Here is a 16,580-nt window from a genome sequence, read left to right on the forward strand (position 1 = left end):
CACAACAGACCTCTGCAATCCTTTCTCTTTCTTGAGATTTGTGATTTGTAGGAATAGAAGTATGTTCTAACGAATAAGGAGTAGGCTGGGACTGTAAAAAACAAATTATGTTCTTAGTTTTGCTCAAGATCACTTCTGTGATCTTAAACATTTTGATCCGTATATCAATTCCTTACCTGTAATTGCCAAAATTAAACAGTTAGTGATTGGAAGGGTTGAAAGCCATGCCACTTAGCTTTTGACAGGAAACTAAGGTACTTCGAGTTCAGCTGAAAATCACTGGCTCAAATAATGAAGACATTCATAATGCCATTTTTCTTAACTGATGCTTCTCTCTTGTGGATAACATTAATATTTATCAGAAGAGGGATTTTCAAGCTGATTGTCTGTAATGTGAGACAGGCAGCTTCCTGTAGATTTCAAAGGAGTGCCACTGGATGGTCTTTCTTTTTTTGTCTCTGGCATCACTTTGGAATATTTTTTGGGATGGCCACAGATTCTGAAAACTCATAGGAATTCCAGTCCATTGTTCCGTGTCTCCAGGGTCTGGATGGACAGCTGTGTTCGAGCCCGTGAACTCGAAGCCCCCCGCACCCTGTGTTGCCATGGATGTTGGATCGAGTGTATGGGATTCAGCAGCCCCAGAGAACACCACGCCAGAGGAGAAAGGATGGGCAAAGTTCACAGACTTCCAGCCTTTCTGTTGGTAAGAGGCGCACACGTTCTTTCGATTGCTTTATAACTTTTGAGTGAAAGAATATTTGAAATACGGTTTGATGGAGTACATTGACTGTAATCTTTTCTTCTTCCCTCTCCCTTCCCCTTGCTACCCCTTTTATTTTTTTAATATTGTCTGAGTATTCTGGATCAGGGCTTCATACTTCCCTTTGCCTTCCAGTGCTTCTAACTGGTGTTAGCGTTCATGTCTTATGATACAGGAATACTTTATGTATCATCACTGCTGCTACACTAAGAGTATAAAATAAGTAAATGAGTAAGTTTTTTAGAAGTTAAAAATATTTATGTAAAGAAAGAGTAAGCCCTAATGATTTCTTCTGTTGGGGATATTTAGAAGCACAACCAAGATATCTGTACTTCATTCTCAAGGCTTTTCCCCCCCCTACTTTAGCTCAGAATCAGGTCCACGATGCAGTTCTCCTGTCGACACAGAAAGCAATGATTCAGATGGAAACCCGAAGCAGAGTCAGGACAAGAACTGTAAGTGAGAATGTTACAAGACAAAACAGATGTATTATTTAAGCTGTTTGAAATTCTGCATAGTGTACCAAGTCTACTAGGGAGAACTTCCCTCCAGTGCCGTCTGCCTTATCTTACTTGAAGGCTCTCTTTTGTACAGAGATCAATTTATTAAAATAGTAATTCAGAAATCCTGAATCTTTGTTGGGATAATATTACTCAGCAAGAAGAGGATGAAATTTAAGTTAGTAAGAGTTGATGTCAAAGAGGTGATTCATCTAGAAACTGTTCAAAAGTCCTATTTTAACGGTATGCTTGATTATAAAATTACTTGCCAAAAATTAAAAGGATAGGGTCAGTTATACTATTGGTAATTGTGCTGAGCCAGTTGGTTAGCTTCAGTCTGATTTCCTCCCCTCCTCCTTTCTAAGCAAGGAAAAATAAAATTTAACAAAGGACTTTGATGGAACTAAATTAAACTTTTGTCTGTAGTAACCACTGAAAGGTGGATAATTCTGGAAGGGATAGCACAGTACCTTTTTCTGCCACATGCATTTTCTGGTATACTCTCCCAGCGGAGTTGGAGATTCAGTTCAGTAGAGCTCGGACCACGTATGATGCCTGCTTTATGTATGCACGTTGTTTAAGTCTACCCAGGTAGTGATCTTCAGTCAGGCACTGTGCGTTACATCAAGTTGCGTGAGCAGGTACCAACTTTGGGAGGAAAAACACTTTCTGAGACTGCAACACTTCTTTGCTGCTTTTGTCAGAGGCTTTCCTTGCATGTGGAATCGAAACCAATGAAAACTTCAAAAAGTATAGCTGCTTAAATTATACCACAACAAGTTCTCAGAGCTAGGTCACAGTCAGCAGGGACCCACGGGACTGCCTTAATCCTCCGTTCAGAGTTAACACCGTTCAACAAGTGAAGAAAATAGTCTCCTCTGCTGTTTGTGTTAAATACAGACCTGAGGTGGCAGGTGAAGAACACTGATTTATGGGGTTGGGTTTTTTTCTCTTACTTGCAAAAATAATATTGCATGCTGTGGGATCTGCACAGAAACTATCATCTCAAAATTTGCAATAGTTCTAAACACTCCATTTCATACCATCCTACTTTACTCGGGGTCGTATCTGGGGAGTTGTTCCTGTGGTGGTGTTCATATTGCAATGTGAATTATTTACTTCTCTCAGTCAGCACTGCCTCTCCCTGTGTTTGGAACGTCTGTGTCACGAGGAAAGCGCCGCTGGTGGCCTCAGACAGCAGCTCTTCTGGAGGCTCCGACAGCGACGAGGAGGAGGATAAAGCTGATATCGTCACAGAAACCATCAGCACAGGCTCGGGCCAGGAAACCATCAAGCTGACTATGGATGCTAAAAATGAGAAGGCTGTTTTCACCAGGTGCGAAAGGAATTTCCTTGGGCTGGGGTCCTGCTCTGCCCTGGTTTTAGCCCCTTGTGTGGCTAGGAGTTAATGTATTACTTTTCCCTTTTAGACACCATGGTTCCAAATGTCCTGTGTCAGGATGTCTTACAGCTTTCTTGTCACAGGGGTTTTGTTTTAAGAAAATATTTATAACGTGTTTAAGAAACGTGTGTGGCTCATTTTAGCCACTGAGCCACGTCACAGAAGCCCGTCTGTCTGTCTGGCAGCACAAGAGATCCGGGCCTGGGCTCATGGCAGGGATGCCAGGTCAGATCGCACAGAAGAGTCGAGCAAAGCCTCACATGATGGCGAGTGCAAGGTCTGAGATGGAATCAGTGCACGGCCTTGCAAGGGGAAGATTTCAATGTCTCAAGCTATCATTTTCCCCTCATTGTCAAAGTAGTACATTATAGACAATAAATGATAAAAAATGAAAAATGCCAGAAAAAGATATAGCAGATCTTGAGATTTGTTAGCTTTTGGGCAGGAATTTCGTTGGAATTGCATGTGCTCCAATCTAGCCTGCTCTAAGAGAGGGGAAGTTGCTTTTCAAATCAGTAAGCATCTAGTTCACTTTGGTGCATCCAGAAGTATTACCCAGTTTTACGATATTTGGGTTTTTTCCTCATATTTCTTACAAGTATGTAGGTATGATTTGACTAGTTGGAGTCCCTGTATTTTATGCATCTGACTCAGGAACAGGCATTTGCTTTTTATAACGTTGTGGTTATGTGACTTTTTTGGATAGTCAACGTGAGCTGCTCGGCGTGTGTACACACTCCAGCAAATAGTTACTAGGAGTTAAAAAGCAGTGCCTCAGAAAACAAGTGGGGTTACAGAACTAGGTAAAATTATGGGAGGAAGCTAACCAAAGGTACGTTTGGTTAGGCAACTCTGAATTGAGTTTTTAATAACGTGACTGGTTTTTATTTTTGATGTCCACCTCAGATGGCTTTTACTCTTCATACTTGAAATGAGTGAGATGCCTGAGATTTCTTTGCTTGCAGTGATTGCATCTGAAGAGCTGTTTTGATAAATTGAGTTAGTTTGTATGCATAGGGATGGCATGGCCAAGCAGACTGGCTTCACGAAAAATGGAAGATGAGGAAAATAAGAATACTGCCTGCTGTGCTAAAAGCAGCATCTCCTTTTCCAGTTTTCATTGCACTTGAATTATTTCTAATTAAATCCATTGGCATGTGTATCTAAACAAACTGTGCTCCAGATGTTTTTCCCCTCTGAATGCATGGTGTTTGTGAGTAGAGTAGTACTACACATGTGACTGTCTTGATTCACAGTAGCAGTGTAAATCTTATTTGGCACGTTCTTATGTCTTCCATTTATTTCCTAGCAGGTAGGGAATTTTTTTTTTTTCTGATTTGGCTGGTGAGATGTTGTGGGCTATGCTGCTGTTTCAGGCGGTGTAATTTTGAATGTGTTTTTCTCTCTAAATAAGTGTATATATCTCGAGCACTTTCAATACGGACAAGGCTTCCAGAACCTGCTTGGTTTTGCATGACTGCAATTCTACAAAACTAATTCCATTTTGGCAAAGAAAGTAAATACTCGAATAACCACAGTCTCCACTTTAAAGGTGTCTGTAGCTTTCCACAACTATAACTGTAGCCAAAAGCCAAAATAGAAGCTGTGAGAAGACAGAAACCTGTTACACAGATGATGGTTCCAGCTGCTCCAGATCTGTTTAGTAGCCAGGTTTCTCCCAGTGTATGAATTGCCGTATTGACCAGTGATGATAATGGAAACTTCCTGGTACCCTCAGCTCTCCCAAACCGATCTGCCTTCTGTTGGAACAGATGCAGTTAAACTCAAATGGCCAACAGTGAAGATACTCATTTCTTACCATGTTCCTTAATGATTCCAAGGAAATAAACTATACTAAGAGTTTAAGAATTTTTCAGATGGAATATGTGGTTCTTGATGACTTTCTACAAGCACTTCCCCAGAAGTGCTAAACTCTTACCACACCACATTCCTGTTTCTGTAGAAATGGGTCTTCCCTCTCCTTTCTTCCCTCCCTGCAATACTGAAATGTACAGTGGAGATCTTTAATACTCCTTGGAGCTACACAAGGACTCTGTAGATTCTACCATCACTAGGGTCATGAAAGATCCAGATGTTGCAGTACATGCCTCTGATACCCTCCGTGATCATCATCTCAGCTGCTGATGCTTCTCTGCCTGCCCGTACTGCCCCAAAATTTAAACTCTGGAAAGTTAATTATTTGTCCTTGTGTGGCTTAGTAGAATGTCCTTCATGGCAGTTCTGCTTAAAGTAGCCATATTAGTAGTTTAAAAAATCATACACGAAGAAGGTGTTTCAGATGTATTTAGGTAACTTCTCTACTTTAAATGTATTTATCTAACTTCCTTTCCCATATCTAATTCTATATGGTAGTTTCTTGTGAAAAAAATAAGTAGTTTTGCAGAAGTTCTCTGACTAAAGAGCTTCCAGTATTGCCAAATCTCGCTCTTTGATAACTTCAGAATATGTGTGTTAGGCTTGAGAAAGATGCTTTTTATGGTGTATTGAATCTTCTGCTTTTCTGTATATTGATCTGAATTTTACGTGGAAAATGCCATGTTCAGTGATTGTACTCTTTGAGATAGCTTTTGAAATGTTCCTGCGTGTTCTCCTGGCAGGAGCACCGCTTGAGGATATGGTTGCAAAGTTAACTCTTCTGTTTTTTCAGCAATCTTTACTGTTTTCTTTTTCTTCCTCTCTTTGCTTTCTTTCTGTTTCTGCCTCTCTTGCTGCCTTTCTCTCTTGCTGTGGGTATTGCTCAGAGTATTTAGACCTGCAGTCAGAGGGTATGTATGATGGTGACCTTCTCAGGGTTCCAAACATCCACCTGACAAGTAGTTTCTCCCATTAGTTACTTCATACTGGGCTGGAAAAAGAGCTGTTGGACCATTGGACTGGGAAAGCTCATCTTTTCACAATCAGTTAAAACAGATCCTAGAAATTACATTTCGAAAACCTGAATTTGAGGTTGTGTATAGTCCTTTGTAAAAGTATGCGCACAGTCAACATAGCCATTGATGAACCATTAAAAAGCAAATATGGTGTTTAGTAGTTTCATGCATCATGTCCTTGAGCTTCTGCCATTCCACCTGTTTGTGAGCTCTTTCTGCAAATAGGATTTTTTTTATTATTTTAAAAGGAAATTTCATGCTCTGGTCAAGATGACTATAGGAAAGCCTTGCTGACTGCAGTTTGCTAACGCACACGCTCCTGGAATTGCTGCCTGTGTTAGATGGGGTGGTGGTCAAGCCTCTTGAGACTTTCTCACAACAGCACTAACAAATATTTTGTATGCTGTAATACGCCATAAAATAATGGTTGCTGTGTTTTCCAAAGGCTGGGTTTTTTTTACAAAATACTCCCCTCCACCCCCCAAGTTTTCTTTCTGTTTTAAATTGTGAGTTTTTACTAATTATTTTCTAGAATTTATCCATTTAAATGAATTTTCCCAGACACTGTGCAAGCTAGCAAGACTTTGCTGTAATTTCTGGGTGAGATCAGAGACAAAAAGAGAAATTCACTGTAATAAGCATGTCTCATTACTGTTTCATTTGACAAAGAGTATGTTACAGCAAACATGTAAACTTTCATATCCAGAAGGGACAGTTACCCAATGAACAGAAATACTGTCCTGACTTATCTGAGCAGGAGGTTCAGGAAATGTAGCTCAGCATGTGCCTGCAGTCTCCAGAGATGAAAGGCCTTCAGAATCGTAAGCTGTGTGGTATTTTAAAATAGTGGTAATTACAACATGTACTTATTTAACTTACTATTTTAATAATTAACAGCACCATTTTAACAAACTTTTGAAAGTTTTCTGCCTCTTTCATAAGTAGGCGAGTACGTATTGCATTTACCTCACAGTACGTGCTATCAGGCTGTACTTTTTGCCAGAAAAATGTAGTAATATTCAAGCTGTTAATGAGTGATCCGAGAGGTGTAGTCCATGCCAGTATTTGACTGGATGAGCATTCTCGAAGCTGTTCAGAGCAAGCGCAAGCTGTGAAGGTCTTGGAAATTTCTGCAAGGCTTTGCTGAAGTTGTAGAAGCAAAATGTGTGAGGGCTCTGCAGTGGTGGTCGCCCGGGCAGCTCCACACTGCTCGTGTTTATCGATCTATGCGTAGCAGAACAGTCATGAGACTTGCATTTAATGGGAAAAGCAGAATAATGGATGCAAAAGTGTATGCAATGTGAGCAGTACTTTTTGTGGGAAATGACTTGCATTTCCGTGTCTGTGTGCTTAATTTTTAATTGTATGATATTAACCCGAGCTTTTGCATTTCTTTTTTATGGTTCTCAAAAGCTATCTGAAGTATTCGCTGCTGAATTGTTCAAATGAGGTTTCTAAGCAGCTTCTTAAAAGATGAGCTGCACTTAAAAATAATAATAAAAAAAATCCAGCTTTTGCTGTGCATGGTGATAGTGGGCTTGGGATGTTTGTAACTTTTAATTTCTGTTTCAGTTGATTAACTTTACCTGAAATGCTTTTTTCCCCCTTTAATTTTTTTTTTTTTTTTTTTTTTTTTAAATGGTTGAATATGTTTACTGTCCCCTTCTCCCTAGTGCCTCCTCACCTGACTAGCTTGGATAACCAATTGAAAAAGAAAGTTTAGGGGGGAGGCTGGAATCCATCTGAACAATAGTGGTTGCTGTCTGTTAAAAACAAATGCATTTCTTCTGTGTCTGTACGATACCAACTTTCATTTAGTACATTCTTCAGCTTTGGAGGCAGACACTGTAGGTGCTGCAGTGGTTTCCTTAGAACTGAGGTGAAAATGAGACGACACTAGCAATTTCTGCATTTTGCAGAAATTTCTGCAATTTCTGCATTACAGTTTCTGTAAAATCACTTGAAAAGTCTCCTCTTGTTTCTGATCATACACGGTTCTGGGATGAAAGTACTTAACTTTCGTTCTAACAGCAGTGACCACCCTAAATTGCTGAAATAGCTCAGAAATAGCAGCTGGCAGTGGTTCCTCCCGTTGCTCTGGGCATGAGGGCTGGGAGGGGGCCGGGGGCTCCGCACCGCACGGGGGCCCCCAGGGTCCGGGCCAGGCTCTTGCACAGGGTGGCCGGGCGGCCGTTGGCGTTGGCTGTTACTGAGCAAGGAGTTTCGGTGCAGCGTCCGCTTACACGCAGTAGAGAAAATAATCCTCCAGTTTCCCAAGCTGAGTGGAGTGACATTGTCACAGTGGATGTTTTGAGCTCTCCCATTTTGGGATACGTTTTTCTGTTCTGTGCCTGCCGACTGTTCATCTTGCATGACGTTCGGATTCGCCATTGCACGTGACGAGCATGAAACATCAGCATGAGAAACGGTTGTCTTGCTTGTATCTCCTTTTGCTGCCTAACTGCACAGAGTTGCTGGAATGCTTTGAACAGATGATGAGGGGAAACAAGCATGCTGTGGGAAATGGGGCATGGAGCATGACACCACCATTTTTGTAAAATTTGGCTGCATATCGGTGTACGTTTATTCAGAAAGAAATGTAAAAGTGACTAGTCTGAGGTCCCATTTCACCGGAAAACTTTTCCAATCAAAGGTGAACACTTAGTGCAATAATTGGCATAGATGGGATCTTCTAAGCTGACAGAAGTGTTGGCCTTTTTAATGGAAGATTGCATGTAAATTTGGAAGCCAGACCTCCCGTGTTGTGACTTCGTCTAATTAACAGCCAACAAATAATTTTCCAGTGTTTTGAGAAGTACGAGTGTAGCATGGCTGCCCTTGCATCTCTTACTTTCTGTCTTGGGGGGGTTGGTTGTTGCAGAGCCTGGTTTTCAAGGACTTGCTTGTGGGCTCAGCATGAGACTTGTGTTTAGGTACGCTTTTTATACACATCTTGCTGCTTTGTTTATAGTACCACTGTTTTTCCTAGTGTGTCTTCACGGTGTTTTGTTGTCCATGATACTAATTGTTTACCAAAGAGACTAGAGGATATCTAAAGTGTATCCCAGGAGCCACAGTAGTGAGCTTCAGAGGTGGGTAGAATTGAACTCTAAGGCTGTTTCATTCAGTGTCAAATCCTTCTTTCCTGAAAAACGTAAAGCTCTTCGATCGTTTGGGACTACAGCCTGAATTCTTTACAGACCCTTTGGCGATGAGATGTGCATCAGTATTGCACTTAGAGTTGGGAAGAGCTGCATTAGGTGCTGTAGCATGTGGATTTCCATCTGGCACTACAATTCAGGGTCAGCTTGGCTTATTTGAACCACCAGCAAAGCTGTTATAGCTTAGTTTGTCTTGCTAGATCCCAGAGGCTCTCAGTAAACAGACCAGTGGAGAGGCAGGGGGAGAGCATGATGTGTTTTGCAGTAGAGCTGTCGAAATGGGTGTTAAAAAAGTTTGCATAATGAAACTGGGCAAGAGAGAGGTGTTCAAAAAAATTGCAATGCTAAAGTATTTTCTCTATAAAGCTGGTGGAAATCTACAGGAAGAACTGAATTGTTGTTATCAAAAGTTAAGTGAGCTCCTGACGTTTTCATCTTCATAAATAGAACAGCATATCACTTTATTTTAAGTGGGTATCAGTTTTGATGTAGAATGGTTTTACGACAGCTTTGGTAATTACGAAGCATGAACTTTGTTGAATCCTGTTTTTCTAAGAAGAAATTGCACTTCAAAGGAAAACAGTTGTATTGTTAGTTTGAGGAAGCTTTGCATTTGCAGAATTTGGGCGTTACAGCAAAAAAGAATGAACAACCATTTTGTAGCACCTAAGGTCTGGAAGGAGGATATATAATGTTTCTTATTTACATGTATTATATTACATGTAGTAAAAGCTGAGAACCCCATGCTATCTTTATAGCAGATTTTTCTCTAAGTTGATGTAGTTGAAACTCATTACTTGAGAGAGCCGCAAGTTTTCAGTAGCGTGTGAAAAGCAAATCTCTGCAAAGCATTCACACGCGTGCAGGATGAGCAAGTCCTATGCCCTGTGCGGGCTCATCCCTGTTGGGCCTCCAGCAGAAGGTGAAACCTTCCCCAGAGGCAGCTAGAAGCCAAAGTTCATTTTCTCAAGTCCCTTGTCTAAAGCAATGTGTGTGCATTTGGGAAGGGTCACTGAAAGCCTTCTTGACACCAGATGTAATACCGTCACAGCTTTCTATGACTACCCTCTCTTCTGATTGTTGGTGTAAACAGAAAACCTGTTCACGTTGCCCAGTGGCGAGGCAGTATATGCGTGCGTATGTGTGTGCATATATTTTGCACAGACACCTGCAACTTTGACCAGAAGTGTTTCGGTAGCCTTCCTTGTTCAATACATGTACGCATCAGTTAACGTAACAGCTTTTGAAGAAGTAGCATTTTGAATACTTCTTAACTTAAAATTAGTATTATAATTTATCATGTAATTATTCTAAAGTGAAATCCGAGTGCTTGGCAGTACGCATCACCCAGAGGAGGTGTGATGGTACCTGCCTCAAGGAACTTGCTGCCTTAAAAGACAAACCACAGATGATGTTTAAGGTACAAAATACATCAGGAAGAGTAAACGAGAATGACTGCCTTGTGTCCCTTTCACTCTCTTTACAATCCCCTGCCATGCTTCAAAGCAGTCTGTGAAATGTGTCATTGGAGGGTGTTCCTCAGTTCATCACCCTCAAGTGACTATGGCCAAAACTCACCAAATTCCACGTTCTGAAGTTGGCTCCGGCAGGGGTATTCCTTGCCGTTGTCTGCAGTAGCACACAGGTATTTACCCCTCCCGGGGATTCCCAGCTGGTTAATTGCCTGCTTTCTTTACCTTGCTAGACACCAGGCAATAATAGTCCCTGCTGCCACAAAGTTTCTTCTGCCTCTAGACCCCAAGATTATCTTCTTAAAGTTCTCCTGCAGAAGCCCTGTTGCATAAAGGTCAAGTAGAGACTGTCCTGTTCAGGATGCTTTGAGCTCAGCTGTGTTACACCTGTGGTGAAGCAAACTTGGTCAGCTCTGCTAAGCCCGATATTCACCAAGCATCCAGGTGAGGAGAACACCACCAGAGTCTGTGCCAGGGCTGTTCCGAAGCAACCAGCCAGTGGTTAGGAGGAGACATCTCCAACTTACTTTATGCAAACTCTGTTCTAACCTTCTAGAGGGCAAGGTGACTGGGCCTAATAATGCTGGTCATGTTTTCTAGTCTTATTTTCTGATAAGACTGAAGAGTTTGGACACTCAGCTTGTGCACTGGGGGTGGTTAGATATCTCAGAAAGCATTGCAGTGCTTGTAGAAAGAGAGGAGTCTCTGTTACAAGTGACCTCCAGAGTAGTATTTACAAACTTGGTGGTTAAGTTGCAGAATTTGGCTACGATGTTGAACTTGGTGAACATAAAGGAAAATTGTCCTGGCTCTTGTGTTGGGAAGTCCAGTGGGCATGGCTGTAGGTGGCATTCACAAGTTGTTTGTGCTGAGTGCTTGTCCATTGTGAAAAAAGACACAATTCTGGATAGACTTACGCTTGCTGTTGGAAAATTTGTACAAGCAACTTTGAATTAGAGCTTAAAAATTCCTAATTCTTTCTGGAGTGGGAAGTATTAGATATCTGTTTGCAGTGCTTATCTAAGAAGAGTCTACAGTAGATACAGACATCGTTGCTGATAACTCTTCTTCCTTAGCCTGCCTTAACCAGCCTCATGAGAGAACAGTTATATTCTCTGCAGGTAACACGCTCTCTGTCCCTGCCCTCAGCCCGGTCAGGGTTTGGAGCCCGTAACCAGGCTGTTTGGTGATACAGAGGTGGACCATTTGACTGCACTGGCAGCAGGGTTATACCAGACTGGCGTTTAAGGGACACGGCTAGCTGCTAAAAATAAGCTGACCAGAGGAATACTAATGCAAAATATTACAGGTACTAGAGTTTATTCTAGGCTAAAATTAGATATTGTTATTAACCCTCCTGCGTGGGTCATAGTATTCTGTGTCCCACACAAACTCCTTGTTTTGTTTTACCCCGTTAGTTTGGCGTGTAAGTGTCCTTCTGCAGAGGTTTGCGTGTCCAGCTTTGCTTTTCCGTGAGCCTGTTGAAGAGAGATAAATTTCCATGCCCTCTTCGTGGTCAGGTAACCTCAGGACTTCATAACATCGGAATCCTTGTGTCATGGAAATTTTAGTGATTGAATTTAAGAAGTTTATCTTTGAGCAATTTAAATCTCATGAGCTCCAGTTATTTGTGTGGGAAGTAATTTTCTAATGACATTTCTGGCAACTTAGTTCAATTCTCTGCTGTCTCATCTATCCCCTGCAGTTTCTCTAAGGTATATTTTTGTACTTGCGGTATTTCTTTTTAAGAGCATGTGTTGTGGTTTAACCCCAGCCAGCAACTAAGCCCCACACAGCCGCTCACTCACTCCCCCCCGGTGGGATGGGGAAAGAATCGGAAGAGTAAAAGTGAGAAAACTCATGGGTTGAGATAAAGACAGTTTAATAGGTAAAGCAAACGCTGCGCATGCAAGCAAAGCAAAACAAGGAATTCATTCACTGCTTCCCATGGGCAGGCAGGTGTTCAGCCATCTCCAGGAAAGCAGGGCTCCATCACGCCTAACGGTGACTTGGGAAGACAAACGCCATCACTCCAAACGTTCCCCCCTTTCTCCTCCTTCCCCCAGCTTTATATGCTGAGCATGACGCCATATGGTGTGGAATATCCCTTTGGTCAGGTGGGGTCAGCTGTCCCGGCCGTGTCCCCTCCCAACTTCTTGTGCCCCCCCAGCCTGCTGGCTGGTGGGGTGGGGTGAGGAGCAGACAAGGCCTTGACCCTGTGTCAGCACTGCTCAGCAGTAACTAAACCATCCCTGTGTTATCAGCAGTGTTTCCAGCACAAATCCAAACCATAGCCCCATACTAGCTACTGTGAAGAAAATTAACTCCATCCCAGCCAAAACCAGCATAGCATGTTAGCCCTTTAGGAAGATGAATGTTTTGATCTCAATATTCCTCATCTTTTATGTATTTTTTTCAAGAGCATACAGAAAAGTAGCTACAGAAATAGAACCTTGATCTCAAAATCTCTATCGCATGTCTTAATTACCAGACTGTGATTATATGTATGCATTATAAACTCCCCCGGCAGCTGGTGACAGGATTCCAGTTCAGTCATCTACTGAGCTTTCCTTCCATTTTTGTGGGTGTGCTCTCTGAAAGAAGAAGAAATCATTCTTGAAACTGGGACCGGGTTAAAACTGTGAGGAAGATCATTCACATGCAAGCTTGTCCTCTGCCTTAGAAGGCAAAAAATAAAGACGTTCACGGAAATCACTTCTCCAGTTAGAAATATGGGTCTTTTTAATACAAATGTAGAAGATTTGTAGGTTTTGTGCTAGCAGTTTCTTTCCTTTTTCAGGATCTGAGCTTCTGTTTCGTTGTAGGGAGACGTCATTGGAATGTCATCCCTCAGGCGTGGGAATCTGTCGTCTGATGTGTTACTGAAAGCAAGTTAATTTAACCGTGTTTGGCTTCTGAAGATACCCCTCATGAACATCCAATCAACTTTTTTTTTTTCTTCCTCAGGATTTTAGGTTCCGTACTTAAATTTAAGTCTTTTCTAGGTGCACGCAGAAGTATCAGGTGCCACTTGGGAAAAATCTGTAGAGTAGAGCAGCAGAGGTGCCTATATTAGATCAGAAACACGCTTTGCCAAAACCAGCAGTTTAAGGAGCAGTGGGCTTGGAAATCTGCTTGGCGGTGTTGGGTAACGGCGGGCAGTTCCAGGAGAGGTGAACTCCTCTAGGCTGCCTTTCCCACGAAAGGCTGGACCAGAGGGTCTTCTGAGGTTCCTTCCAGCCCGGGCTGTTCTGTGGTCCTGTGTGCTGGTACTGCCAGTCTCCAGTTACGCCAAGGCAAGCAGTCTGCTTTTGGTTTGTTGCTCCCAGTGGTAAACTTGACTTTCCTGGACTTTTTCTCTAAACTTGCAAAGTCTTGGCCGAATGTACTTCACGTTTGTATCCTTCTACTGTTTGTTTTCTGTGTTTGTCCATAGGAGAGCGCACCAGCAGAGATAGTTGCAGAGGGTGGTAAAATGCCTGGTTTGCAGGCGATGGGAATACATGGGGAGCTCTTAGGCTGGATTTTGCTGCAGGAAATGGGAATGCCTTGAGGAGCTGTCGTTCTTGTGCGTATTTGGTGTCTTGTTGATTTTTAGGAAACACAGCCTCCAGGATGCGTACACTGCTTTTTAATTCCAGTTTATTTTCAGTTATTATTTCTTTATGGGATTTTGTGGCCTGTGCTAGGAGAGGAGGAGGAATATTTTTCTCTCTGTTGGAATTTAAGCCCCATTAATTGACATTTTAACATGAACTTGAATTCTCCCCACACAGTGATGCAGACTGCATGGTTATTGATAAGCTGGCCATCACTGACATTGGAATGACAAAAGCATCCAAACCCCTGAACAACGTGGCCCAGCACTCAGAGGAGCGCCAGAACACCGCCGCTGTTGTCACAGCTGTCACGGAAACGGCCACAAAAGACAGGTGAGATGGTCAAAACTCCTTCACCAGCCTGTGACAGAGAATCGGTTTTTACTGTGTCACTGAATGCAGTTATTCGACCATTAGTGTACGGTCAAAGTTACACGAGTAGTACATCGGGAGTGTCTCGGAGCACATTATACTGCAGGTAGTGTATAGCTATTACTGCGATATATTGCACATATATTTCAGTTTCCCAGAAGTGCTGTCAAATCATCTGTCCTATTAAAATAATGGCCTTCTCATTTCTTACTCATGCATAACAAATACTCAGATAGTATGGGTTTGTATGTTCAGGTGAACATATAGACATTTACAGCTAAAATATTATGAGGAAACATGGGAATGTGTTTTGATAACTGAAACTGGAAGTAATCTCAAGGAGAAATGGTATTAATAATTTTTTGTGAATGTGACAGTTTAGGTCTTTTTAAATATGGAAACCAATCCTTCTGCGTATCTAGTGCTATCGCCTCCACAGCTTTGCTCTGGCTCCTGCTTTTGGCCAGAGAGATGTGGATCAGTAAGGAGGTGCTTCTGCTCTTCTTGAGCTAAGGCAGCCTCTCTTGGGTGTCTCAATCCTCCTGGAGCAAGCTTGCTGTCAGACTGAATCTCAGACGATGGTGCTTAGCTGAAGCCAGACATCTGGGCCATCCTACGGGAATTTCTTCGTTAGGTACTTTTGGTGAGAGGAAGAAGTTCTAACCAGCACTTTGAGCCTCATGCTACCAATCCACTCAACTGCACTCCATTAAAATCTTTCCCGGCTATCGGCATTATTGCTTCTTCTCTCTCTCCAGTACAGCTACTGCCTAGCATTTGAGCCCACAATTCACAACCAGTCTCACACAAATTCTAGTGCTAGTGTAACGCGTATTTGGGAGGAAGCCGAGTATCCCATCGGGTCGTTGTTCTCACCACCGCACCCCAGGTACTGTCAGGGCCCTGAGTGCACCAGTGGGCAGCAGGAGCTGAGCCGGGACCTGAGGGTGACGGCAAAGTGGGGGGCAAAAATCCTGCAGACAAGGTGCCCAGTCCCATGGGACCCCATCCAGCGATCACCACTCACGTCCTCGTCCTGGGACGAGGTGGGTCCCGGGATGAGCCATGGAGTCAGTTCAGCAGGTCTGCAGCAGGAAGGTGCAAAGCCATGCGTACGGCATAGCTCCGGCAAAGACCTGAATCCAGCTCCCAGGCTGATGGTGGAGGGTGCCTGCGGGGGGAGGCCCCAGATGAGGCTGGTCAGGTCAGAGCCTTCTGGTGGACTCAGGACCCTGATGGTCGTGTTCCAAACTTCTGGTTCATAGATTGATTAATGTTGTATAATCAGCAGTCAAAGCTGACTTCTCAGTTTCTATTTTGATTTTTTAAATGTAGTATTTTGTAAAGGACTCGGAGGAGGTTCTCATTAGGAAACTAATAATGTTTTATAAGGCAGAAGAAACAAAAATAGAGGAAGGATGGCTCAGATACTACTGAAGAGGAAAGTTTCCAACCAGGATGAAAGTAAGCTTTAGGAGCGAGTATGTTCCAGTAGTTATATTTCTCTAATATTACTCTTTGGGTTTCTCTTTAGGAAAGAAGAAGTCTTGCCCTGTGCTGAAGCCACATTAAATGGCCCTGCTTGATGAAACAGATGCAATGGGACGTGTGTGATCCAGGCCAGGCTGCTACCTGGTGATGCAATTTGTCAATTTTTTTTTTTTTTTTCATTTTAATTTTATTTTTTAATAAATGCTGCATTGATGAGAGAGCTGGCATTCAGGACCAGACACGCAGTTTCAACACCAACAATCTGTTCTGAAAGACACTTGCATTGTCTAAATGTAGCATTGATCAGTTAGTCATCACAGGAATGATGGGGTTCTTCCCAAGCAAGCCTTCTGCCTAATTTTAGTTCCTTGTCCCCTTCCCTCTCTCCCTTGTTTTTGTTTTGTATTTGGGGTTCAGTCCTGTTTTCTTAGTGTTATTGCACACAGTATTCAGCTTCTCTTCAGAAAGGTAGCAGGTCTAACGCTGGGACTTGGACAGTGCACAAGAGTCCCGCAGTCGTGTGACCAAAGTTCCTGATGGAGCTGTCTTTGGGCAGCATTTGCACCGCTTTTGTATAGCAATAAAGCCTTATCAGAAACATTTCATAGGAGGAAAAGATGCAAACACTTTAAATGGGATGAAGCAGGGAGGGATTTTATTTTACATTTTTGTGGGGCGGGAGGGAAGTCATTGACATTGTCCCAAACAAGAGGCCAAGTAGCTAGCTTGCTGTAATGCTGAACTGTCTTGAGAAATGGGAATTTTCTGCATTCCAGTGAATTGCTCAGCGCTCTCTGCTCTGGAGACGTGACAGTTCACTGCAGGATCTCGGGTCAGTTAGCAATTGGCCTCTTCTGTCCGAGCCATCAAAACTCAACTTCCCGGATGTCGTCCTCCGTTGGCTGGAGAGTATGCAAAGAAGGTAGCAT

At 42.7% G+C, this 16,580-nt stretch overlaps 1 protein-coding gene across 5 annotated transcripts in view; it reads left to right on the plus strand.

Annotated features, from left to right (window-relative positions):
• PPP6R2 (protein phosphatase 6 regulatory subunit 2) overlaps positions 1–16,251 on the plus strand; it is a 111,942-nt gene extending 95,691 nt beyond the window's left edge. For 4 of the 5 annotated variants that reach the window (XM_076363757.1, XM_076363758.1, XM_076363759.1 and 1 more), the window contains 6 exons: positions 544–706; positions 1,130–1,218; positions 2,392–2,599; positions 5,428–5,451; positions 13,966–14,121; positions 15,695–16,251. In XM_076363757.1, coding sequence (XP_076219872.1) covers positions 544–706; positions 1,130–1,218; positions 2,392–2,599; positions 5,428–5,451; positions 13,966–14,121; positions 15,695–15,746 — 692 coding nt within the window. In that variant the 3' untranslated portion in view covers positions 15,747–16,251. The remainder of the gene's footprint in view (positions 1–543; positions 707–1,129; positions 1,219–2,391; positions 2,600–5,427; positions 5,452–13,965; positions 14,122–15,694) is intronic. The other variant, XM_076363760.1, reaches the window with a different exon arrangement.
• The last annotated feature ends 329 nt before the right edge of the window (positions 16,252–16,580 follow it).

Source organism: Aptenodytes patagonicus, unplaced genomic scaffold (assembly GCF_965638725.1).
Source record: "Aptenodytes patagonicus unplaced genomic scaffold, bAptPat1.pri.cur scaffold_86, whole genome shotgun sequence".
NCBI classification, from domain to species: Eukaryota; Metazoa; Chordata; class Aves; order Sphenisciformes; family Spheniscidae; genus Aptenodytes; species Aptenodytes patagonicus.